Raw genomic sequence first — 26,675 nt, 5'->3', positions numbered from 1 at the left:
TCTGAAATGAAAAATCACAATAAAAACATTTACTATTAAAACTGGCGGTAATGTCTGTGTATGTTTTCGAGAACAAAAATATGCTGTTTATAACAGTGGAAAAAAAAAATGAGCTTATAGCAACAATTTTTGTTTTACCCCTTACCCTTATGTTTTGTTTTATTTAGAAATAACTTTTAATATCTATGTCTAATAGTAAAACAGAAAACACTGTAATGGTCCAAGTTGCAGGAACAATGTGTGTAAGTACATCAAAAATTGTACTACAAATGCAAAAAAAAAATTGACTCACCAACTTAACCAGTTGTAAATGTTACATTAGGTAATTACCCATAGGCCTACGAGTACAGGCAGGGGAAGAATGTGCTGGTGAGCATTGTTGTGCCCCACCCCCAATCCTGGTTTTGAGATGTCATGTGACCAAATTAGGCTTGACCTAAATGGTTGTGATTACCCTAGGACAATTGTTTCTAGTCCCTGCTTGTATACAAATTATGACAAAACCAACACAGGAGCAGAAACATATAAAAACCAAACAAGCAGGTATGTAATTTTCCATAAAATTTGTAATAGTACACAGCAAGCAACCAGAAGGTGTTTTTAAGCTGTTGGAGGCTGACTGAACTCTGAATCTAGATTCTTTGATTCTGATGTATTAAAGCAGCAGTCGCCAAAATTACCGGCTCCTGACCGCACAGGTGCGGGGAGTCGGTTGTCAATCAAAGGGGAGAAACCTTCCCCATAGTGATGTCATAACGCCATTACCCTGCCCACTCTTCCATCGCAGATCTGAGCCTGCAATGGGACAGTGGGCAGGTTGTGTCGTGAAACACAGCCCTCCCACTTCCCTGAGCCTGGGATTTGCGCAGGTAAGGTGGTCCCGGCTCTGGCTGGTGTCCTGGTCCTTCTTCTGACCCCACTCAGGGGTGCACTGGCCAGAGCCGTGGACCACCGGTTAAAGCTCTCCAAGACTGGATAAGATAGACTTTCATTAGAGATTTTCTACCAAGCAGCTGGTGATTCAGCAAACAAGGAATGGATCTGTTCCAGGATTGAAACGTGCCAACTCCAAGCAAATTATTTTAGGAAATCAGTTTCAGGTTTGCTGGACCACCCAGGTTCTCCCATGATAGTCTATTTTCTCCTGTCTTAGAGAATTTTAATAAATCAGGCCCTTGTTGTGATCTTTGCAGCTCCTTGAGAAACAAAATCACATTAAAAGCAGCTCCTGAAGTCAGAGATGGTATATCTTTATATAGTTAGAGGCTCATAGTCTAGATGCAGTTTAATATCCCGAATATGACTTAGGATCAAGGCTGTGGAGTCAATTGTTCCGCAGACTATAGACTGGGGGAAGAAGAAGCAGGATAAGGAGCTTATCAACTGATAGGAAGAGAGGGAATAGAACAAGGAGGAGATGGCAAAATGAAAGATGAACTTATTCTCCTTTTAATGGACCGTCACAGGGTAAAGGGAAGAAGAAGACCTGTAAGTAACATTGTTTCTGTTTTGTTTTTTTTCTTGTTTTTGTGTATTTAGCATGTTTTAGTATTATATCATTTTTTACATTTGTGTAGATTTTGTTGCCATTGCCAAATCTTTGTCACAGTTTATAAAAAATGTCTATGATCTTCCCAGCATAGATTTGTGTTCAACCTCAGGTTGAAGAAACAGGCTTGTTCATTGTTTCTCCAAGCATGTTATTGTAATATTTAAGCATTCTGAGCATTATAGGATTGCTAAGAGTATAAGTGAGCATGAAAAATCTACTAACATCTACTAAATATGTCTACTAACATCTAAAGATATCTACCTGGAGACAGATGGCTTACTTACCATAATAAATTCACAAAAGAAATCTGTAAAATGTGAATCTGAATGTATGTGCAAATAGTTTGTTTTTTTAAAGAATATTATGAAGTCTGATTATAGAAGGACTGGTTAGCATATGAAGATGACCCATTTATGGTAGAGTCAGACATATTCCTATATAATGAAGTAAACCATACAATGAGGGTCGCAGTACCACAATATATATTGGGAAGGCCAAAAGCTAGGTTTTGTCTTGAAGGACATGCTGTAATATGATACGTTTTGCATATGCATGCTGCATATACTAAAAAAGATAGGTAGTTTGTGTGGAACAAGATGAGCACTGGTCTGTGAAAAAACCATGAATGCTCTGAAATAAAACATTATGCCATCTTCACAAAGAATCATTTTACCCTCCTGGGCAGTTCATTTCTGTCTGGATTTATATATCTAAAAGCGGTACATTGTCTTTCATGAAAATTTATTTTACAGTATAATATAATAGTATGAGTATAATAAAGTTTGAAAACACAATGTAAGTAGCTGAGGAATTTTGCTGATTCTTGAAGTTAACTATTTTTGTGCTTCTGTTATGTTTTTTAGATGATTGAATTATGCTGAAACTAGTTGTACTCTTCTTATCAGTAAACTAATGTCTGCTACCGCCCTTTTTTACTTAAAATTCTTCCTTTCCTCCCTACGGCCATATATCTGTTACTTTGACAAAAATATCTTGTTCTAAGAGAACCACAAAGACATCTGTCATGTCTGCTAATTGTCTGTAGTCATGTCATCATGCACTGATCATGCCTTTGAACTGTTATATAAACTGTGTGCAAACAATAAAGTTTGGAGAGTGATCTAACCACACAATAAATTGGGTGTGTTACATTCTTCCAGCGCTGTAAACAGAAGCTACCAGAAAGAGGGAAAATTGATCTGGTATTAATAGGAGATCGCCTTAACAGTTTGGCGTCAGAAGTGGAATATCTACCTACCTTAACCCCCTAGAGTTCTAATTCCGTAATTTTTTGATGCAAAAAGTGATCCTATTTTTTTTGCATAGAAATTTTTGTTTATATTGTGGGCCTGTAATTCTTAGGATTAACTCCCGGGTATAATTATTATTTTATTTATTTATTATATTAGAATCATAAATTATAAAATAATACATAATTATAAATCATTATTATAAAAAATAATGAAATATTAGCCCAAAACAATGTAATTTATCAAAAAAAAAATTTTCTTTCTTTGAGCAGCAAACCACGCACATCCTTGTAGGTGCCGCCTTTTTCGGGGTTGGTGGGATGTATTCAAGAAGTGACGACCGGTCAGGCGGTCTGGGTTGACAATGGTGGAAGCACAACGTCCAGGTCTATTCATAGCCACTGATGATGTTTGGGGGTTCTTGACTATGGATTCAGAAACTTGCAAAATGAAGTCTGAATGATTCATAGGCCTCTGACTATTTTACAGAACGTAGGCATTCCATAGGCACTGCTCAACTTGATGCCTGAAAATCTTTTTGTAATACTTCCTTTGCTGTTTCCTCATCGCTGGGTAGAATGTCATGGCTTGGTCAGCTCTGTCGACACCTCCCATGGTGTTATTGTAGTCAATCACCACCTGTGGCTTCATCACTTCTTTCCCACGTTTTGTGTGTACCAGAACGGTGGAGGTATCATGGACAGTACTCATCAGGCACACATCTTTTGTGTCACGCCATCTCAGGGCCATCATCTTGCCTTTCTGCCAGGCAACAATTTCTCCTGTCTTCAGCTTCCCTTTTGCAAACAGTGCTAGCAGGTTGCGCCGGTCAGCCCTAACGGTTCCATACGCATCTGTTCTGTGTGTAGAAGGAACTCATAAAGCTCAGGAGATGTGTAGAAGATGTCAGTTGTGACACGATAGCCCTGACCTAGCAATGGCTCTATGAGAGATAGCACTGAAGAAAAACAGCCAAATGTCATCCTTGGTCACGGGTTCCCACTTTCTGCTTCTTGCAAACCTCAGGTGTGGAGCACCTTGTTGTTGTCCAGCGTACCTGCATAAAACAAAATAAAAAATGAATTTTAGGATATGTGCTTTTATAATCTGAAGGTAATATGTTAGCAAACACAGAGCAGCATATCTGTTTGCATAAAAAAAGCAAAAAATTTCAAAAAGTTAGCAAACAGAGCAGCATACATGTTGGCAAAAAAAAAATTTGGAAAAAATTTAAAAAAAGTTAGCAAACACAGAGCAGCATACATTTGCATAATAAAATAGCAAAAAAATTAAAAACAAGTTAGCAAACACAGATCAGCATATATGTTGGCAAAAAAAAAAAATTAGCAAAAAATTTCAAAAAGTTAGCAAACACAAAGCAGCTTACATGTTGGCATAAAAAAATTATTAAGTTAGCACAGAGCAGCACACATGTTGGCAAAAAAAAAAAAAATTAGCAAAAAATTTCAAAAAGTTAGCAAAGACAGAGCAGTACACATTGGAAAAAAAAATTGCAAAAAATTTCAAAAAGTTAGCAAACACAGAGCAGCATACATGTTGGCAAAAAACATTAGCAAAAAATTTCAAAAAGTTAGCAAACACAGAGCAGCATACATGTTGGCATTTAAAAAAATAAAAAGTTAGCACAGAGCAGCACACATGTTGGCAAAAAAAAAAATTAGCAAAAAATTAAAAAAAAGTTAGCAAACACAGAGCAGCATTCATTTTGGCAAAAACATTTTTTTAAAAAGTTAGCACAGAGCAGCATACATGTTGGCAAAAAATTTCAAAAAGTTAGCAAACACAAGAGCAGCTTACCTGTTTGTCTCGATTTTTTCGATAACTTCATCGGTCAAAAACAACTTCAGGTATGCCAGGGGGTCGTCGCATTCACCCTCAATTTTCATCCCAGGTGCGCCGGTGAATGGAAATCTTGGCGGTGCTGCCTGGTCTGCATCAAGGTCAATAGGACACCATGTGTGCACAGCACTGACCTCAGGTCCAGAATCGTCGCTCAGTTCACTTTCGCTGTCCGATGACAAATTTCCTGGCGAATCACTATCGCTCATTTCCACAAAGGACTCCAAATCGCTATTGCTGCGTTCGAATTCCTCTAAAACAGCGCTTGCGCCGGCGAGATGCCTTTTGGATGCCATGTGGTCTCCAGCAATAAGTCAGGAACAATCAAGGTCAAAGACAAAGTGATGAAATGATACATTTAGGAAGTGATCAAAAAGTCATCAAAAGGTCAGATCAAGGTCAGGGCTAATAGTGGGCAAAATGTAAATCAGGGCACTGGGGAATGATGCTTGGTGCACTACAATATATACTTTTACTTTAATTTTATGTTTTGATGTGTTTTTACTGTAAAAAAAAATTAAAAGCAGATTACATAGTAATCTTCTTTTAAATTTCCCGTCCCCAGAATCCATCACTCCACTGCATCACCCGGAAGATGTCACACATCTTGCCGGGTGATGCGGTGGGGATGTCCCCGCCTGCTCACTCTCCGGCTGATCTCTGAGTGATGCGGTAGGGATGTCCCCCCCTGCTCACTCTCCTGCTCGCAGGACAGCAGCCGCAGTAGATTCAGGGGTGCTGCCAGGGGGAAATCTCCGCTGGCATTACCCCTGGATTTTCTATTAGTGATCGCATCTGCAGTTAGATGCGATGCACCAAGCAGAAATCCTGCATGGTGCATCGCATCTAACTGCAGATGCGTGCATCGGGCTGGTGGGGACCCGGGAGGTATTTAAAAGCAGATTACTCGGTAATCTGCTTTTAAATTTCCCGCCTGGCCATGCCCCCCGACGGAAAAGCGCCCATCACAGAAGGATCGTGAGATCGCCATTGGAGCGCGGGGATAAGGTAAGAGGGGCCCCCAAAGTTACCCCGAGTGACTCGGGGTTACCGCTTTTTGCATTTTTTCCCACCCCCAGTCACACTTGGGATTACCGATAGGGAGTTAAAAAGACCAGGATCGGGTAAGGAGAAATTTTCTTTTTTACCTCTGCCCCCCCCCCCCCCCCCCCCCCCCCCCCCCCCCCCCTGTGTCCCTGTAGATATCTTACGAACCTAAGCACTGTAGCAGTGTAGACTCCCTCATAGAAGGACTGGGTCCTTAGTTAGGAAGAATTCAGAAATCTTTTATTGAATATGTGCACACTGATGGCTTCTGTTTATTGTATAGAGTATAAGATTTTGATGTCAATAATTTAGAAGTTTAAGGAATATGTATATAAGTTTGTGTACTAATCTGGTTGCCAAGGTGAGGTTGGATCAATCCTCACTGCTGTGGTTGCCTCAGGCAAGCAGTAACGTGACCTAAGCTGCGTTTTGATAAGCGGTCCTGGGAACAGGACGTCAGTGAGCACGGCAGCTACCTGCTGAACTAACTGAACTAACAATAACTGTCTACAACTGTCTGATATTTATATTGTAATTTATACTATGGGGAATTCCCAAGGTAAGGGGAATGCCACAAAGAAGGAACAGCTCACAGATCCACAATAAAAACATGTAAAGAAACGAATTAAAATCAGACAGAAACAAAAACTCACAGCCATGTCACCCAGTGATGAGGATATTCCTTATAATATTCCAGGTGAAACTCCTGTTGATTTTGTAAATCACAGAGCAGGAGACTATTACACTGACCCTTTTACATAACATTTGTTATTAGTTGTATTTTAGGACTGTGTCCAAGTAATCGACACGCATGGGGATATAAATTAGATCCACGAGTTCCCAAGTGGGACCGGCAATATATGAAGGCTTGCCGAGAAGTCTGGTATACTTTGAAAATGTATTGGAAAGATTACAATCCTCGTAAAGAGAAAACTGTTGTCCAAATCACATCCTACAGAAGGTACAGAGGAAAAGGTAGAGACAAAGGAGGTAGACAGTACAGGAATGACATTAGAGGATATGGAAATGCTAGAAGGAATCAAGCATGTTTTGCCTGTGGACAGGAAGGTCATTGGGCCAGGGACTGCCCTACACACCAACAGTGGGATTCTAGGACTGCACCCCATATACAGCATTCACAAAAGCACATACACTAATATACCAAAAGCAGTATCCTTTAACTAAAGACAAGGAAGATTCCTTAGCACCCATGATTCAATCTTTCTGCCAGCAAGGCATACGAGAAAGAAAACCTGCTCTCTTTAAAATACTCCAGTAAATCTTGTCAAAAAGCCAGATGGCTCATACCATTTTACACAGGATCTCAGAGCCATCAATGAGCTGGTTACGCCCCTGACACCAGTCATGTCAGATCTTAGTACCATCCTTACAGCAGTACTGCCGGAGACCCAATTTTACGATGTTATTGATTTGCCCAATGCGTTTTTCTCCATACCATAATTGCCTGAGACTCAGCCCCTTATGGCTTTCATTTTCATGGGACAGCAGTACACCTGGTGTCGTTTGTCCCAGGGTTTTGTTGACTCACCCACAGTTTTCTCAATTGCCCTCCAGCAGATCCTTGCCAACTGGCAGCCACAGCATGGTCCAACTTTATTACAGTATGTTGATGATCTATTGTTGTGTAGCCCGTTGCAGGAGGCATGACAGAAGGATACTGTTTTATTGTTGTGTTTTTTGGGAAAGGAAAAACAAGGAAGTGTCCCAGAAAAAAAAGGAGTGTCGCAGAAAAAAATTCAGTTCTGTCTGCAACAGGTCACATTCCTGGGAATGCTTTTAGCCCCAGGATCCCAGCTGGTAGCCCCCAGCCATGTACATGCCATTACCAGTCTGCCTTGCCCACAGACAAAGAAACAGCTGCTCAGCTTTGCAGGTTGTCTGGTTATGAAGTTATCCTAACATCCACTGCAGGATTAGGTGTAAAATATGCTTCTGCTACCAGCAGACCTTTTGCTGTGCTCAATGCCCTCTTAGGTCTTAAAGGGCCAGAGGATGAAGTACCGGAGTCACACTCATGCATCACTGAAATACATAACACATCAATACCACGTTCAGACTTATCCACAACACCCATTCCTCTAGCAGAAAATATTTTTGTAGATAGGTCTTGTTCGCGACCCTCTGACAAAACTTATTTAGCTGGATATGCCGTGGTACAGCTCCTTGACACAATCCTTGATGCCGCCCCACTCTCTGTTAACTCTTCCCAAGCTGCAGAATTGATAGCACCAACCAGAGCCTGTGAAATAATGGAAGGAAAAGCTGTAAACATATTTACTGACTCCCGCTATGCTTTTGGAGTGGTACATGATTTTGAAATAATTTGGTAGCGAAGAGGTTTTACCACAACTGATGGAAAACCCATTCAGCACTCCGCAATAATTTCAAAACTTTTACAAGCCATTCACCTCCCCAATCAAATAGCCATTGTCAAATGTCAAGCACACACTTCTTCCAAATCCTTCAATGCCAGGGGCAACAGACTAGCAGATTTTCATGCGAAAGCCGCTGCTCAGTCTACCACACCCACCCCACCCCCCCCCCCCCCCGATACACTTCGGTTTGCCATCCCAGCTTCCACTGAAACCAACAAACTTCTAACACAATTACAGTCCTTCGCCACTTTACAGGACATTGAATTCTGGGAAAAGGAAGGATTGACCTTGGATTCCTTCGGAATCTGGTCAAAAGGAGGGATAGTAGGGCTGCCCCAAATAGCAGTACCCCTCATTGTTTTTCAAATCCACGGTATAGGACACAAAAGCATTAAGACCACAACACAAGAAATAAACAAGCGATTTTGTGCCCAGACTTTAAAGGAACATACATAAGCCATACTTTCTCATTCTTTACCATGTGCTAGAAATAACGTGCAAGGAACAAAAGTAGGACAACCTGAACATTTGTTACCACCACAGGTTCCATTTCAAGAGTTACAAATTGACTTCACACACATGCCAAAGGCTTCCAATGGATGTCAGATAATGTTAATGATTTCAGATAGATTCAGCAGATGAGTAGAAGCTTTTGTAGTCAGGAAAGAAAATGCAAGAACAGTAGCTAAGATACTATGCAAGGAGATCATCCCCAGATTTGGATGCCCAGTGAGAATAAGCTCAGACAATGGCACTCCCTTCACTTTTAAAGTCATGCAGGAGATTTTAAAAATGATGAACATAGAATAGAAGTTCCACATCCCATATCACCCCAGACTGCTGGAGTAGTAGAAAGGATGAATAGGACATTGAAAGACAAATTTAGGAAAGCAACTGGAGGGATATTCCATAAGTAGGACCGATACCTACCAGCCGTGCTAGCAGAAATAAGAATGACACCCAATCCAGTTAATAAGCTACCACCCTTTGAAATTTAATGGGACATCCATTCCCCACCACTTGGGCCAAAGAAACCCTTATCTTACTACTGAGAGTTACAACAAATTCAGGATCAATATGTAGCTAAATTAATTGAAAAATTGGACAGCAACTACAGAGATATCGCTCTCTCTTTTTCTCTACCTACAGGTCAACCGACACACCGATTCAAGCCCAGGGATGTAGTGTTGGTCAAAGCTCTGCACAAGCACAAATCCTTAGACCTGCCCTTTGGACCTCCAGTCACCGTGCAAGCCATCACTAGAACAGCCGTGCTGACCAGTGGAGGACCCACCTGGATACACGCCTCAAGAGTGAAAAGGGAACCACAGATCCAGCGCCAAGATGATGCTTCTTGATCCACAAGTACCAGCCTGGATGCCTTATTTGGGTCACAACAACTTGCCACTATCACCTTCAAGATTTGCCCTTCATTTGCCTCCAATCAAGCCATACCCTATAGAATGACTCTACCCTGTCTATGCACCGGAGAGGATTTGAGTATAGTGACTATAGTGAAGTTTCTTCTTCCAACTCATGATGACGCACCACAATACCACAATATCTTCATCTTACTTTGTTTTTCCGTTCCACCGAGCGGGCTCCCCTCCAACTGTTCCTGGTCACAATATCCGACCAGACCACAACACACCAGGGAACTCAAGCCACAACCTCAAAATCCAGCTTGACATCACAAATTAGGTCCCGCATGGATCTTTTACCCAAATCATAGCCCATAGCATGGATCCTGACCACACCAGGGAGCCCATCCAAAGCCACAAATGTGCAGGTCTTAGGCACCACTCTACTCCAAAGAAGTCCAGCTACTCCGATCCAACAAGCTGTCACCTCTGTGCCAGACAAGCCCAACTGTCATCAAATCGCCCGTACCGCTGCACGCCTCGCACCCCACCAGATGTAGGAGTGCCCAACTCTCTACACAAGGTAAGCCTGACCACATACAGCCACATAAAACTCCTGGACCCCCATCGTTCAATCCTTCCACATCTCCCAGCCCCCAATTGGCTGCCTCTGTAGCCGCTTTAATTCTAACAGAATGAGAGGAGTACCCCTCTACTGCCACCCCCAACTTGCCTAAAATGTTTTAAACACTGCCACAAACTAAAATGTGGACAAAATTTTTTCAGCCTTGTGTACCAAAAAAGGGGGCCCTCCCCTCGGCCTTTGCCTTCCCAAATCCTCCACCGCCCCAACTGGGCATATCTTAGACCCATCCATCTGAAACAACACCACCTTCAAACCCCATCACAATGATCGGACTTGGACAGCCTCATAACCCATTTCCCCCAATCCGCCATGCTTCCTACATTCTAAGACAGATGCCTCCAGGCCTACTCTCAGACAGGCTCACTAATGCACTGACCCACATGACCCCAAAAAACGCAATTACAAAAAACCACTTTAAATATCACCTGCTCATACTCTCCTGTACCTACCATTTTCAACCCCCCAACCAACCTATAAAGCAATTTCTTTATCCGGAGCCTGCAACCCCCTTCAATATCCTCACCTGTCAAACCACAAAATCCATATTCAAATCCTGCAACCCATGCAATTTAAACCAAATTGCCATCCCTGCCAATTTTTTTCTCACTGCCGCCCCAGACACCCCAGTTTCAAAACACTCACCAACCAAACCAACACCATTTGAACATAATCCTCAACTGATCTACCCCTGACCCTGTGCCGTAACTCCACCCACTCACGACACACCCCAGAATATGCCCACCCCACTTACTGTCCTTTGAATTAAATTACTGATGACTCCATCGCAATTCTCTGCAACTGGTCTGGACAGGGAAAAAACCCTGCCGCTCCGCCTCGAGCGCCAGATCGCAAAACCTATGCCAAAGTTAAGAAATTATATTGCAAGCATCTCAACATCGAATGAGGTAACAGCTGGATCACCGGGTCAGAAGCCATGGACGACCCATCAATGACCCGAACCATTCCCAGATTGTCACAATGAAACAGCACCTTCTTAATGGCCACATCCGACCCTACAATTCCACTGCCACAACAATCGGAAAACAGCTCCCGCGCCACAAAGGTCCTCACCAACCAAACTCCTCCCAAGCCTCCAGCCAAGCCCCCCCACGCACACAATTTACCTCCAAAATATGGCCCCCCCCAAAAAAAAACTGACGACCCCGCTGCATCCGTAAAGAACACCAGGTTCACCAAATCCACCTACAACTCCTTCAGAATCCAACTGAAGTGCGACGGAGCCACCTCCCCTGTTAGCAACCAAAAGGCCGCCCCTAAATCAACCTGTCAAATGAAGTATATGCCACCGCACAAATTACTGGGTCAACGTCATCATTTACCGAACCCCTTGGGGAGAACTAAAAATGGTGAATCAACCGAAACTTACCTACTTCCTTATTGGGAACAATCCACAATGGTGAAATCACTAAACCATTCAGCGGGGGTGAAGTAAACTGTCCACTCGTCTTGCCCCAATTTCACCTGTATACTTCAAAATTCACGGATCTGCGACGGCATCTACCCCACACTCAGAATCCCGAAATCCACCTTAAACCCCTCAGCGAGCACCTGCGCCACCTCCACTTCCAGATACTTACTTAAAAAGGTGCGCATCCTTTCAACCATCACCGGAGTCATCCCTCTTGCCACTGGCCCACCGCCATGCTTGAAACACAGTGTAAGGCCAAATGCATACCCGGACGACACATGCTGGAACTTACATTACCTTCCAAATTTGCAACCCCCTTCATTATAGAACCAACAAACCGCTTTCTTTTTTGTGGCCAGAGACCCACCTGCCTGCTGACTGCTGCCCCGCTAGAAAAACTGCAAGCCCCCCTGCCTGTTCACTGTCCTTAGACGCATCCAGAGGCCATTCAGGCTGCTTTTTGCCAATGACATTTGCCAAAATTCCAAACAAAATTCTTTAACCAATTAAAAACGTGAGCGGAATTACCTATATCACTTCCCCTCACTCTCCTCGTATCACTCCTCCCCCCTTCACTCCAAAAACGCCCCAGCTGTAAATGGGCAAAACTGTCTACAAACTCACCTTTCCAGATCTGCTTGCGAATGTTCTTCTTGAAATGCGTGCCCAAGGGCCCTACCAAACACACATAAACCTCCCCACGGGCTGAATCAATACATGCACCCACATTGCATTTTTTCCCCATTTTTTCCTAATGAACCTCCCTGGCACTTCTAACCACCGGACACCCCCCCCTCATTCACTACCCCCTATCCACCACCCCCTCCCAACCCGCGCAGCACCTCCTATAAACCGGCGAGCACTTTCGCAAAACCCCTCTACTCCATACTCACCCTGATCTGCCCTTCCGCCTCATAAGGACCCCCACCCCCAAGCATACACTGCCTGTCACCCCCTAAACCCTCTCCCCCCAAGCCCCCCCCCATTGCACAGTCCCTACTTACACATAACACATCATCAAACTCAGAGGCCGCAGCTCTGCTATTCTAGCTGGGGGGGCTCACAAAAGCCCCCCCCAGCACCCCGGTTACTCTGGCTGGCAGCAAAGGTTCACTGCGTGAAGCCGCTGCCTCTGTAAGCTGGGCCATGAGGCCATCAAAGGAGGCCATCTCCCTACCTGTATCCTAACGCAAACTTTTTCATCCTAAAAGAGGTCCTCCCACTTCTGTTTTCCCCCTTTTAACCCATCCTATACCTAATCCCCTCCTACCTCATGCTGCACACTAGCACAGCCCATCCCAGCATTACTACAATTGGTTAACTCTTTTAACACCTCTGGGCTAGGCCTCACAACCTGTCATGTAGGCCCTGCGCCTAATGTCTTATGGCTACGGGCCTCTCTATAGATACTCTAATTGAACTCCAGAGATCCCATGTGGAGATGAGACTAAGTTCCAGAAGAACAACTATAACTGCAGCCCAATCTGGGCTTTATGGCAGAGTGGCTAGACAGAAGACTCTCTCCAGTGAAAACACTTGAAAGGCTGCTTGTAGCTTGAAAAAAACACCTGAAGGACTCTCAGACTGTGAGGAACAAGATTCTCTAGTCTAATGAAACCAAGATTTAACTGTTTGGCTTCAATTCTAAATGATATATCTGGAGGAAACCAGGCACTGCTCATCACTTGTCCAATACCATCCCAACAGTGAAGCATGGAGGTGGCAGCATCATGGGTGTTTTTAAGCAGCAGGGATTGGTAGATTAATCAGGGTTGAGAAAAAACTGAATGAACTAAAGTACACAGTTATGCATAATGAAAACCTGGTCCACAGTGCTCAGTACCCCAAACTTCACTGTCACCTCTGGAAACTGTCCAACATGACAATGACCCAAATGACATGGTGAAGACAACACAGGGGTGGTTAGGAAGAACTCTGTTAATGTCCAAGAGTGGCCCAGCCAGAACCCTGGCTTGAACCCTATTAGTCATCTCTGAAGAGACCTAAAGTTTTTGCTGTCCATTGATAGTCCCCTTCCACCTGACTGAGCTTGAGAGGATTTGCAAATAAGAATTGCAGAAAATTCCCAAATCCAGGTGTGCAAAGTTTGTTTCATCATACCCAGATAGACTTGAGGTTGTAATGTGCTGCTAAAGGTGCTTCAACTTGGTACAAGTAAAGGTTTTTTTCTTTTTAATACATTTACTAAATTTTCTAAGATTCTGTTTTTAGTTTATTATAGTGTACCTGTGTATAGATTAATGAAACAAAAATACTTTAAATGAGCTTAGTAGCTGCAACATAGCAAAATTAAAAAAAATAGTGAGTAGTCTTAATATTTTCTAAAGCCACTGTATTTTTAAATTCACTTTGCATATTGTATTTCCTACTAAGAAAATGTCCTACTATAAGAAAAAATAAAATGACAATAGTCATTAATGATTTGTGTAGCAGTCTTTTTTTGTTTTGTTTTTTTTGCTCTCTTGATAGTCTTATGCATTAAAACTTGGGAACATTGCTAACAGCATGTGTTGTTTTGCTTTGCACAATGGACATGCTGAAATATGATCCACATCTGCTTTTATAGAGAAGCTAGGGACAGCTGTTGATCTTACATTGTACATGTGATCATCTGCTCATTAGGCCAAGCTTAATCAGGTGCATTTTAGGAATGGAAAGGGATGCTGTATGTGGAAACCACTGCATAACGTGTCAGGACCAAATCAGTACAAAATATATAATACATCTCAGTAATATATGCACGTTTCCCTATGTTTGGGCTTTTAAAAACAATGGTAGTATATCCAGTAAGCTCATAAATGTTTGTTAGTTCCTCTGTTGTAATGATCTACTGCTTTGGTATAAATGACTGTGAAGAAGAACATAGCTTTTGAAGTTTGTAAAGTATGTTGTTTATTTTACTAAATAAGCCTCCTAAACATGCATGCAGTTAGATGAAAATTTCTATACAAATATATATTTTTTCTTGTTTTCATTAGCCATGATGAGAGGAATTGATCTGACCCCCTGAAAAGGGTTGGCTATTTAATGAGACTGCACTATTCACTATATGAATTTATGTTAATGCTTTCCAATGCCCTTAAATATTTCCAGAGACATGAAAGTAGTTATTAGTTATTAGTGAAAAAATGTACATTGTTGGAATAGTTGGAATTCCAGCTCATGTTCTTGTTACACATGGTATAATGCCAGACTTTGAGTCCCTCCGGCTGACCACTTGCTAGTTTCTATGTTTCTGGTGCTGGTTTGCGCCCATGACATCTCTCCATCTGCATATGAGCAACAAAGATACTGTTGTACTGGGTCCTCAAGAGGATAATCGACATAGTCTATTTAATCGTTGCATCTGCTGGTCCTCGTGCTGTGACCATGTCCTGACATAACTATTTGGAGAGAGCAAGATTCTGTTCAACGTATGCTCATGGTTCACATGTCTTGAAGGCATCATTATATATTCTTTATTATCTTCAAGCTTGGGGCAGTCACACTGGTTTGATACCCAAATGAATTCAAGGTGATCAAGAGGAAACTTGTTTTTAAAAACGTGTTTTACGTGTATATCATACCGTGTTTCTTGACCTATTTTTCTTCTCCCTACAATTTTGCCACGGATTACTGTACACAAAGTGAGCAGCAGAAAGAAGAACAGAATGCAGTATTATTTTTATTCCAAAACTATAAAAAAAAGTCTATAATACATGTAAACACACTGGTAAATTCTAAAATGAGTTAACTAATAATACATTTTTTTATTTAAATAAAATCATCCTTTTTTTATTGATCAACCCAGTAAGGGAAAAATATCTAGTGAACATGTCAGTGTTCCCTCTTCTGGCTTTCTTTGGGCATTCGAAATTTGGGCAATCTAAGTTTAATATAATTGGATATCCTGGATATAGGAAAAGTGTCAACACTCACATGATTATTCACTGCATTAGCACATCTCTATGTCTTTTATATAGAGCTGCATTTGATGGGAAATTATATAACAGACACCTTTTTACCCCAGAAGACCCCTAAATAATTTTTAGGTCTCAGGGAACCCCTACTAAAACAAAGTCATTTGCTGTGAATAGAGAAAATTCCTTTTATAGTGGTAATCAGAATACCACACTTACAGACAGCTAAAAATATCACTGTCATGCAGGTGGATCTGCCAAGTGACCCTGGCTCAGAACTAGCAACCTTTAAAGAAACCCTGGGGTTCCAAAGAACTTAGGTTGGGAAATTGCTGTTCTTTGATGTAATAACATTATGTCACAAATATATAAAAACATTTTAACTGAAGTATGAAATATTATTATTATTATAACCATTTAATTGTCACATACAGGTAGTCCCTGAGTTAAGGACATCCAATATACAGACTACTCCTAGATATGAACGCGGCTTCATTTTGCTAAACACAGCTGAGGTTGTGGGTGATCTTAAGAGCTGAGCTGATCAGTCACATTTTGTAACACTTTAATGACCAAGACCAACCCTGCAGCTTTTTCTTTATACATCTTCTTTGCATACTTTTGCACACCATGCTGCCTAAAAAAATGTTGAGACAAACATCTGTCCTAATTGCATTTATTAAAATAATGTACCTGTTTCGACTTACATACAAATTCAACTTAAGAACAAACCTGCTAATTTATTCCTTTTTTTTTTATTAAAATGGTAACACAAAATTTTGCTTATAGTTCCAACTGCAGTACAACTTATCAAACAACAGTATATGTTTACTAGGAAGATCTATTGGTATATATAGCTGCCCCATTTCATAAAAATATAACAACATAATGTGCATTGATCCCTTTGAATATAACAGTTTATGAACACATTACTCATAGAAAGGAAACGACTGTGAACAATTTATTACAATGTTTGCTCTTACCATAATCGCTCTGGCAAAAATGCCTTTTCTTTTGGGTTTTCTCTTTAAATGGTATGCACTTTTGACAGTCTTCTTCAAGAAAACAGAAAATACCCAGTAGCATAATTTAGAAGGTATTTAGGAAACATGAGTAACCATCATGGGATATAAACAACACTATAGCTACAAGAAGGCTATGCTAGTCACCAAATATTTTAATACCGATACATTACAAATATATCTTCCGAATTGTTTTGTTTTCTAGACTTTTATTCTCTTCAAGGAAGAGTAAATTTAAGTTTACTAGTGTCAGATGAATCACAGAGTTAAGCCTAGGCTGGCAGATTGTATATTAACAGTAGAGCAGCACTTCTCATGAGTATATTTCCTATTAGGTGTACTGTGTTAAGTCAGTATTATATTGTTATATATACATCAATCAGATCAACAAAGAAGGTCTGTATGAATAAAAGTGTAAATGAGGTATCTGATTTTACAGAGAATTTAGAAGAGTTACCCCTCTTTTGTGCTGTGGTTCCTTCACCGCTGGATGTAGGTGTGCGTACCCAGGCATTCAAAGCTGAATTCTTGCGAGGCTGTGGTGTTTGGGTTTCTCTCTGGGTGCTGAAGTATTTGTCCTTTGGTAGCCAGTATTCATATTCAATGCCTTGGTTTTGCACCTGAAAAAGAACCTGCCAAAAGAGTTGCAGGTTAACAGCTAAAATGCACACTGCAATATAGATTTCATTGTAGCTGAGTAAAATTAAATAATGAAAAAGGCTTCTCACCAGAATATATAAGTCCTCATTTGTAGGTCCTGGTGCCTCCAGGAACTCAAGACTGCCATTAAGACCATAATGGACCTCTGTACCTGCCACACTGTAAACTCCTGGCCGGGACATGGCCCAGTTTCCATTGATCTCAAAGCCTTTGCTCAGACTCATCAGGGCTAGATAAATATGGCAGATATAGGCTAAAGTAAATATGGCAGTGACAGCTCAATATGCAGAACATTGTTTACAATATTTGTTTGCAGATGAATCTCAAATATTTCCCATGTCCCATTTCTTTTTTTTAAACTAGCAAACCAATCTTTAGACTTCTCTTGGGTCGTGATTGGGGCACAGAAAAGGTGTGAGACCTGAGAAAGGCCAGGGTGCAGATTCTAAGCAGTAACCAGGTTTTCTCCAGAGCTTCTAGTGGTGAGGACGTTGCACAGCTGGTTACTGCCAGGTTCCAATCCTTGGGCAAACCAGGGTGGGCAGGAAAATACATGGTACCAAATCACTAGGCAGAAGATTTGTCAAATGAGGCCTGGGTCAAGGCAGCAAGCATGAGAGGTCAGGTCTAATCTAGGGGTCAAATACCAGGGATCCAGGAAACAGGTTAATACAGGAGCTGGACAGGCGAAAAACTGAAATAGGCAACAGGTGTACAAGAGCTTGCTCAGCAAAGCTAAGGGGCTCGGCACTAGTGGAGACACGTTGCACGAATGCTGAGTGCTGTGTCTGAGCTAGCTAAATAGCCGGGGACGATTAGGAGGCTATTTCCTGATTGGCCATTGGGATGGGCGAAATTGATAAAAATTGGGAACACAGACGTGCCCAGAGTCAGAACTGCCCACAAGTGCAGAGGAGGAGCGCCTGCGCTTTAGTGAGGAAGAGGTAAGTGTGACATCTTGTTTTACATGCTTTCTGTTTTCATCTATCATGGAGGAAGTCTGTTGTTTACAGAACTCAATAGAAAAAGCTGAAATGTGTACATAGGTGAATTATATATCAGGGAAATGACTTCTCTCTTATTAGATAGCTTAGTTTATTGTATGTTACAGGCAGTTGCGTTTTTGGAAAACCTGTAATCTTCTGTGGGTTATTTACAAAGCAAAGACTGTGTAGACTTATATACTTTCTAAGAAAACAACTAAAATAAACCTGGCCCAAAACCATTAAAGTTTTCCTTTAAAGAAAGTTTTTTTAGACAGAAAACACAGTTTTGACTTGTAATGTTATCTTGCTATTTAGAATTTGTCTAAAGTAACAACAACAACAGTGTGCAAAATGAATTTTGAGAAAAACATTTTTTGTTTTAAACTACCTTTTGAATGTTGAATTACTCCAGTGTCAATCAATGTTTAACCTCCACATTTTTTTCCTGTATGCTTCTGTTATTCTGCACCTCTGATGGTAACAGAGTATGCAAATAATGAGTTCAGGGACTGAAAGTAATAGGTATAGAAGGATACATAGAAGCTGAACTGTAAGAAGTGTTTCACCCACCAACAGGTCTGTGAAAGTTTGAACAGTTGCAATACAGTCACTTTTGCTAGGATCTTGGCCTTCACCCTAGCAGCAACATAGCATGGTCAAAAGTACACTACCAATTTACTGAGTGTGTAATTAGGGGGGTGGGTTCACACTAATGAATCATCACTCTTTTCCTATCAGTTTATTACCTATGCAACAGAAGATTACCAGTGCTGGCTCTCTCGCTCAGTTTTGTACAGATAATTACAGCTATCTGATATTAAAGTGTATTTAAACCCAAGTACAAACCTTTAATATATTGCAGCTTAGATATTCTAGTCCTTAGATGGGTAGCTTCATTTTTTTTTACTTTAGACTTTTTCTTTCCATTTTCACCTGGAATCCGGCCAGTAACTTATTTCCCCTATTAGGGTGGCTACATGCACTGTACTGTACCCACTGAGAAGGAATGTAGCCACCTTTGGACAGCATTACCTGTGGCATGGGAAGTTTTAGATAGACTAAAAGAGGTTTTTCTTTTTGGGATAAAAGATTTTAATGACATGAATATAAGCTGAACATTGCAAGCACCCCTCAAAATGTTAAATGGTTTCTCTTAACTCTCTAATTATCACTTTTTCTAGACAGTTTGGCCTGTTAGTTAAAAGTAGTTGAATATAACAGACCTACAGACAGGGTCAACATGTAACACAAGTATGTTACAGCACTGTGTTAATGTTACTGAAAATCTACATAATATATGTCATTTTTAATTTTTGCCTTTACTTATTCTTTATATGAAAAAAATAATGAATTTAATGAAACTATCCCTTTACTACATTATTTTTTACATACCTGGATTTTGCTTGAAATTGATTGTGAACAAAATATACCACTCTCATCATAATGTTAGAAAAAAAATAGCTGGCAACTGAAGAATAAAAGGCAATTTTTTCATTTGTTTTTTATTATATATATATATTTAAAATTAGATGTAAATATAATCTGTGTTTACCTAAAATATTGCGACTTAGGTCCTTCACCTTAATATTAAAAGCCCCAGCTGGAATCCGTGTTACATTTTTGTACTGAAAGAAACCTAAAATTAAATTTCAAAATAAAGTCACAAAAGTAATATAGAGTTTGCCCTAATACAGTACATATTTTTATACAAACACAGTTGCTGGGAAAGTGTCAAAATGACTTCTTCAGGAAATATTACTCTTATAGGTTAATAGACTCTAAAAACTGAAAGGAGGGTGCCTGTACACATCAGAAGCAGCTTTAAGTATTTAGTGCCTTTCTTGAATGTTGAAGATTTCTGTTTAGGCAAAGCACTGATACCTATGGTGTTGAAGTTTGCCATTAAACCCACCCCCATACATTTCTATACACCCATCACTACAATATACTGCCTGAGGGTCATTGAAAAATGATGAACATACCCCCTTTAGAATAGCCAAATGTTTAGGCCAAGCAAAAAAAATAATAAGATGCCAGCACTTTGTGGCTATCAGCAGGCTTCTGAATTCTTATAGTGACAAAATCTCTTTAAACATTTATACCAGTCAGGATGTCTAGTATGTACCAATGCTGGCTTACTGGATAACCTAGATCATTCACAATGAATAATGCTTAAATTGGTAGCTATTACTGAGTTACAATGTTTCACATAGCAGCTGTGATTCTCCGTTTCGGTTCTGTAATAAATTCACTATATATTTCAGAATCATGGAATTATCATTTCCCACCCATAACCAGCCAGTATAGTAAATAGGTAAAAAAAAATAATAAAGCAACATGTAGGATAACTGTAGCAGGCATGCAGCGTGAGCTCACAGAAATATAATGTTACCTGTAGAGGGATATGGGTCCCGAAAAACATTCCAGATAAAAATGCACGAGTCTTTCTTGCCAACGCAGTTTCCGCATGAGTCAAAAGTCATTTCAGATCCCAGTACCCCATCACACCCTGCTGTCTGTGAAATAAGAAATACCAAAAGGATCACATCACCTAAACAATTGACATTTGTATTAGGAGAGGTAACAACTGACAGGTTAACTTGTTATTGGAGTAGTTCAGTTTAGTTTGGGTTTATAACTGAACCTCAGCAGCTAGACCGGAATAGAAATGCTTAGGAATGTAGACAATCAGGTGTGCTGAATGAAAACGTGTTGACCCACAATATGCTTGTTTAATTTCTCATAATGCTAATTTAAAGATTATTACCAGACAATTGCCGCTGATGCAGGTACCAACAGATTCTGCTCCACAGCTGGTTCCATCCAGTACTCGCCCAAAGGTATAATGAAAGTTATATCCAACAGCCAAACAGTTTAAAACACAGGAATTAGGAGCTGAAATTATGCATATGGTTGACATGACTATGATAGATAATTACTCATTATCATGCATACAGATTATTAAATCATACAGTAAATTTCAATCTTTCAATACTTTTTGGGGGGAGGAACAAGTTTACAAAGTAAATAAAGTCGTTAAGATATGTAATATTGTGTATGCTCTTATACAGTTTTATCTCTCATACTGGACCTTTGTCATGTGACAATATTGTCTGTTATTGAGAATATGTTTAAATAAAGTTTACTACTCTGGAGTTCACAAGGTAAGATCAGAGAACATTATTATATGGGTTATCCCATCTCTTATTATAATGGCAACAAAATTAATAGGGTTCTAAAAGAATGATTCTAAAGTGCAACTTAAACAAACATTTCTTTTTAATTTGTATTACCAATGGGGAAAGGTGTGTTCACCAGTTGAGAAGATTCCTCATTTCTACTTCTAAAAAAAAGTGAAAGGTGTTCTACCTAAAGTACGGAGGCAATTCCAACTTTATGCCTGAATTCTACAGTGCATGTTAACATGATTAAACATGATGCATTTGTATACATAAATAACTACTTAGCTACACTTCTGAATAATGGCATCACTACTAAGACTGTAGTGATGTCACCCCTGTCTTCTGGGAACCCGAGTAAACTATTTTTTTAGTTTGCTTTACATAATCCCCACTTTTTACTGGCAGCAGGGGGTAGAAGGAAGCAAGCTATTTATTTGCTTAAAGGCCAGCCTAATCACAAGGCATTGTCACAAATTCACTGGTTGAAAATGTATGTTTGCTCAGCACATACCAACATGCACTGTTGCGAACTGGGCACTTTGAAAGTAATTGGTTTTTCATTGTATTTTGCATTGGATGCTTTGTAATTTAGTTGATGTGAATGTGCACTTAATGTAATATTGTAGATGACTATAATACCTAATTAAAAAAGAATCTACATTTAAGATTTGTGCTTTTAGCTGGATTACGATTAATACCTGATATATTTCAGAACAACAGGCTAAACATAAATCGTGGTGTAATTGTAATGAGGAATGCATAATCAGAACTGTCTGTGGATTTTACACATTATTCAAGGTAACATTATTGTAACATTACCTCCATTAAATGGTACCCAGTTGTATGCTTGCTCAGATGAACCTGGTAATGGTCTGTTGTTGTAGAGAGCACACTGCACATTTCTGAAAGGCACAGCATCTGCAGGGCACGGCTGTAAAATCACAAACCAGCATGAATAGCTAATAAAATTCTTATCAATAGTTATCAATAGGAAAACAACTACTTAAATGTTATCATGCTTGAAGTCTTATTGCCTTGTAACTGGTGCAGTGTACAGTGTTCGATCCATATGTACATAAGGACAAAATGTCACATTTGATATTTTGATATAAAATGCCTTAACCCCCTAACCGCTAAGCCCGTAATTTCTCGCACTAAATATTTTTGCTCTTTTGGTTAAACCCGTATTTTTTCGCCTACACTAAAATCCCCACTTATCTGGTCCCGCTGTGCTAATCCAGCGTCGGTTCCGTGTTCCAGCGTCGGGTCCATGTTCCAGCGTCGTCCTCCAGCGTCGGGTGTCCCTCTCCTTAAAAGAAAAAGCCGGCCGGCTTAGAGGAGAAAGCCAGCTGGCTTTCTTTTCTAAGCCAGCCGGCTTCCTCTCCCTCCTCTCCCTGTCCCTATCCCTGTGCCTCTCCCTATCCAGCGTCGATCGCTGGACAAAAAAAAAAAAAAAAATACTCACCTTCTCCCTCCGCTCCTCCGGACACGTCTTGTGTCTTCTGTGTTCAGCCGGCGAGTGCAGAGACGATCACCGGGGTTTCCCGGTGACGTCGCTGCGTGCGTCGGCGCGGGAGGGAGGCGGGGCGGCAAATTCAAAATTTTGCATTGAGTTCCTTTGTATTGAACTCAATACAAAAAAGCTGTATTGAGTTCAATACAAAGAAATCCTTATATAATATATATATAATTGTATTATATATATTATATAAGCTACTGTACATTACATTTTACACTTTTTTTTTTTTAACTTTTTTTAGTTTTTTTTAAAGATTTTTTTTTTTATGTTTTTTTTATGTTTTATAAAAAAAATTTAATTATTAAATTTATAAAATTTTGGACATATTTTGGTGAGTTATGCGGTAATTCGGTGAATTAGAGCCTACAATCCAAAATAAATTTCCATGCAAAAAATGTAACACTTTTTGCATGGAAGTTTGGAAAGAATTAGAATACCCGGCATTTGCGTACGCGTCCCTCGGCGATTTCTGATGATGCGCGTGCGTGCGCCCGTCGATGATATAAATATATTTTCTATTATTTTGTATTGGATTTAATACAAAGTCCTGTATCCAATCCAATACAAAATAATAGAAAATATATTTATGTGGTTTTGTCTATAGGTATGTGACGGACACTAGGGAGGTGTTTTAGAAAAAAATATTATTATACATTATACCGAATTATCGCATTTTCAGTATTTTTCATTTATTTATGTGTTCTTGTTTAAGCTGATTTTTGTGTTTTTCCTTTAATTTTATTAAAAGTTTTTTTTTTTACATGATTGTGTGTTTCAAACATTTTTTATATTCATGATATCTACTAGAACCCTATTCGGACATATTTCTGTAAGTTACAGGTCTACAATTTAAAAAAAAAAATTTCATGAAAACCTGTGACGCTTTTGGAACAGAAATCTAGAAATCAGTGTAACGCTCAGGTGGTTAAGGTATACTGTAAGTCAAGTTTTTATTGTTTGCCTTCGCTGAAGAGATTCATGTTTTCCTTTTCTCCTGGTAATTATTGATACAGAAACATAAATTGTTGGACAATCCAGAGAAAAGGGTGAAGGTAAATTCAATTTAGACAAATACAACAGTGTCTACAATTTTGCTGGCTTTTGTGAGAATTAATCCTATTTCCTGTTGTGCTTCAAAGACAGGAAGTGAAGGAAAACACTGCATAAGTAACTTTGTAGGGTTTTTTCCCACACTATAACATTTTTTATCTTAACATATACTTTAAATTATCAACAGTTCCTGAAAGGGAACATTTCTATTAGGGACCAACAGGGTAAGAAACATTTTTATATTTCTAAAGCTGAAAATGTGTTTTCAGCCATACTTTTATAGCTGTTGTTACAGCTGGCCAAATAAATGACAGGGTTTCGTCTAGGTTGACAGGTACATTTTCCCCAGATACAAGTTATACACAGAGTATTTTTCTGTTTAGTCAGTTTTCCTTTTGATCTGAAGGTGGGGTTGAAGTACCAGGCTTAATGACAATGAGCTTCTTGGCCAGGTGGGGGAGCGAAAGAGGCCTGGGTATGATCAGGTGTAACTGTCTCACCTGAAATGCATCCTGGAAATTAGGTTGGGGATATAATTTCCCAGCCTGCCTATTCCTGTGTCTGTCTTGGCTGGTGAGCTGGGAGGAGGGCCAAGGTGAACTGTGAGTAAAGACATAGACTTTGTTGGAAAATATGTATGGTTAGGGCCTTAGAGTCCTGCACAGCATTAGGCTGGATTGATAGTTAAGGGAAATAACATTGAGTTAGAGGCCAAGTGGCCAGGCTTTATTTTTGCTGTTTATTTTATTTTGCCTGTTTTTGTGTGGAAATAGTATTTGTGAATAAAACCCCTGATGTACTTTTAACCTGCTGGCCTGGTTTCCTGTTTGAAACACCCCCTGTTGCTACGGGTGATCTCACACTGTATGTTACCTGGTTCTGATGTAGGTGAAAATACTGAAGTGAAATATGACAAACGCATTGTCTGCTCTGACAATCGTTCCTCTGTATGATATTCCTACCCCAATTGTGCCTCTGGTCTTATTTAACTTAGCTTTTATTAGTAAAAAGCATAATATCAGCCATATCTTCCACCAACATATTTATACAAATGCATAATGATTCCATATGCTGAAATTAGCCACAGCCCAGCAAAAAAAAAAAACTAAACTCGGTAACAGTGGCATGGAATAAACAGGACAATGGATAACACTTTTAGTATGTCTGCTCCATATGAATTTTATTTATTTATATATATATATATATATATATATATATGTATATGTGTGTGCTGGGGATGGTACATTTTACTGATCTTGTTCTTCCACCCTGGCCCCAGCAGACTTACCTTGGACTGACATGATTTGTATTGTCGTAGCTCCCCCACACATGTGTCTTTTGAAGTAACCCTAAAGAAGGTAAAATGTTCTAATAAATTTTCTTTACAATCTAATCCACTGTAAACAAATGCCTCAATAAAAATTACAAGCTTTATACAACGGGGCATATGGCACTTACCCCCAAGTGCTTTGTTCATTTTTGTTAAGCATATGCCCTAAATCCTCAAGGCTAAACATTCATATAATTTACTAAATTTTGGAGTTGAATCGATTTCAAGAAATAACAACCCTATGGTATGCTGGCCTGTGGGTTGCTTGAAAAAGAAAGGCACAGTGGAATTCTAGGCAAAAGCTAACATTTTAAAATGAAAAGAATATTCTTATTAGAACACAGATTTAATTATTTTTAATGTTCTGTTAGTTCTATGGATTATACATGTTGCTGAATATGCAGTCAATGTGCCTTTGTGTTAGCCTTTTGCAAAGTAAAAAAAAAAAAAAAATATATATATATATATATATATATATATATATATATTGGATTTAGCTTTGTCCCTATGGTTCAGTATTGGGGGTTAAGCTTTGAGGGTTCAAGTAGGGGAAATAGTAAGGGATATAGATAGTTATACGGTTATGGGCAGATTATGATGTTAGGAACACTTTATTCACAATTTTTTCTGATACTAAAAGCTGCCTATTAAATACAGCAGTGTGCTTTTTAATTGTGCAGTTACAAAATGATTGGTTCATGCACCTTATACACTTGCGACTTCTAAGTATCACTCCATTTCCACATGAACTAGAGCAAGTAGTCCATGATCCCCATGTTGTCCATAGTCCAGAAGAAGAGTGTACTGTTCTCTTACTTTGCATACTCCCACTGTCTCTTACCTACTATGAAAAAGACAGACATCAAAAAGGTGATCAGAAAGACCAACATTCCTAGGGCTTAAAGGTAACACTTACTTAACAATTTACTTCTTTACTTTGCTCCCTTTTGGTCTTTTACTTAGAATTTTAAAAGTGTTTTGTTATACCTAATTTATAAGGGCAAAAAATGTACATTCCCTGTGTTGAAAAGAAACTATTTAGCTCTTCCTGTTCTTATCTTGACCTACATGTCAGTCCGTACGCTATGGATAGGAAGGCAATGAATATAGTTTAGGACTACAAGGCATGACTGACACCACTAATGTTAAATGCATTTCTAGCAGATGAACAGTATTTTTGATACTTGCAAGGTTTTCAAAGGAGTAACATGAGCAAAATACATGTAAATAAATACATTTATATTTTAAAAATTCCACATAATGTTCTGCATGCATAGATAAAGTTGTATCATGTAGAGTTACTAAAACCAAATTTTTAAATGGCAAAGTTCGTAAAAAGCACATTGTTATCATAGTTCACATGCCTGTGTGGACATGTTTCTCCATGTTTGCTATAGAGAGTGAGGAGTTTACCAGTGCTGATGACCTCCCTGACAGGTTTGTGTTCAGCAGCTGGGGACAAGAA

At 39.6% G+C, this 26,675-nt stretch overlaps 1 protein-coding gene across 1 annotated transcript; it reads right to left on the bottom strand.

Annotated features, from left to right (window-relative positions):
* Positions 1-14,486: 14,486 nt before the first annotated feature.
* On the bottom strand, positions 14,487-26,047 carry ADAMTSL5 (ADAMTS like 5). Its single transcript, XM_072404836.1, has 10 exons — positions 25,915-26,047; positions 25,169-25,229; positions 22,131-22,242; positions 20,897-21,024; positions 20,522-20,645; positions 19,682-19,765; positions 17,212-17,372; positions 16,941-17,115; positions 16,445-16,516; positions 14,487-15,177 (listed from the first exon to the last, which is right to left on the bottom strand). The coding sequence occupies exons 1-10, from the start codon at positions 26,031-26,033 to the stop codon at positions 14,870-14,872; spliced, it is 1,344 nt and encodes a 447-aa protein (XP_072260937.1). The 5' UTR covers positions 26,034-26,047; the 3' UTR covers positions 14,487-14,869.
* Between the last annotated feature and the right edge of the window lie 628 nt (positions 26,048-26,675).

The sequence above is a fragment of the Pyxicephalus adspersus genome, chromosome 3 (genome assembly GCF_032062135.1).
Source record: "Pyxicephalus adspersus chromosome 3, UCB_Pads_2.0, whole genome shotgun sequence".
NCBI lineage: Eukaryota > Metazoa > Chordata > Amphibia > Anura > Pyxicephalidae > Pyxicephalus > Pyxicephalus adspersus.
The sequence above is the reverse complement of the archived record's forward strand: the minus strand, read 5'-3'. Positions and strand labels throughout refer to the sequence as shown.

Coding starts and splice junctions, on each gene's coding strand:
- ADAMTSL5 (XM_072404836.1), bottom strand. CDS start 26,033: ATGCAAAGTAAGAGAACAGTACACTCTTCTTCTGGACTATGGACAACA. Junction 20,646..20,896: donor GCATCAGCGGCAATTGTCTG/GTAATAATCTTT, acceptor CTTATTTCACAG/ACAGCAGGGTGTGATGGGGT. Junction 16,517..16,940: donor AACCACAGCACAAAAGAGGG/GTAACTCTTCTA, acceptor GTTTTCTTGAAG/AAGACTGTCAAAAGTGCATA.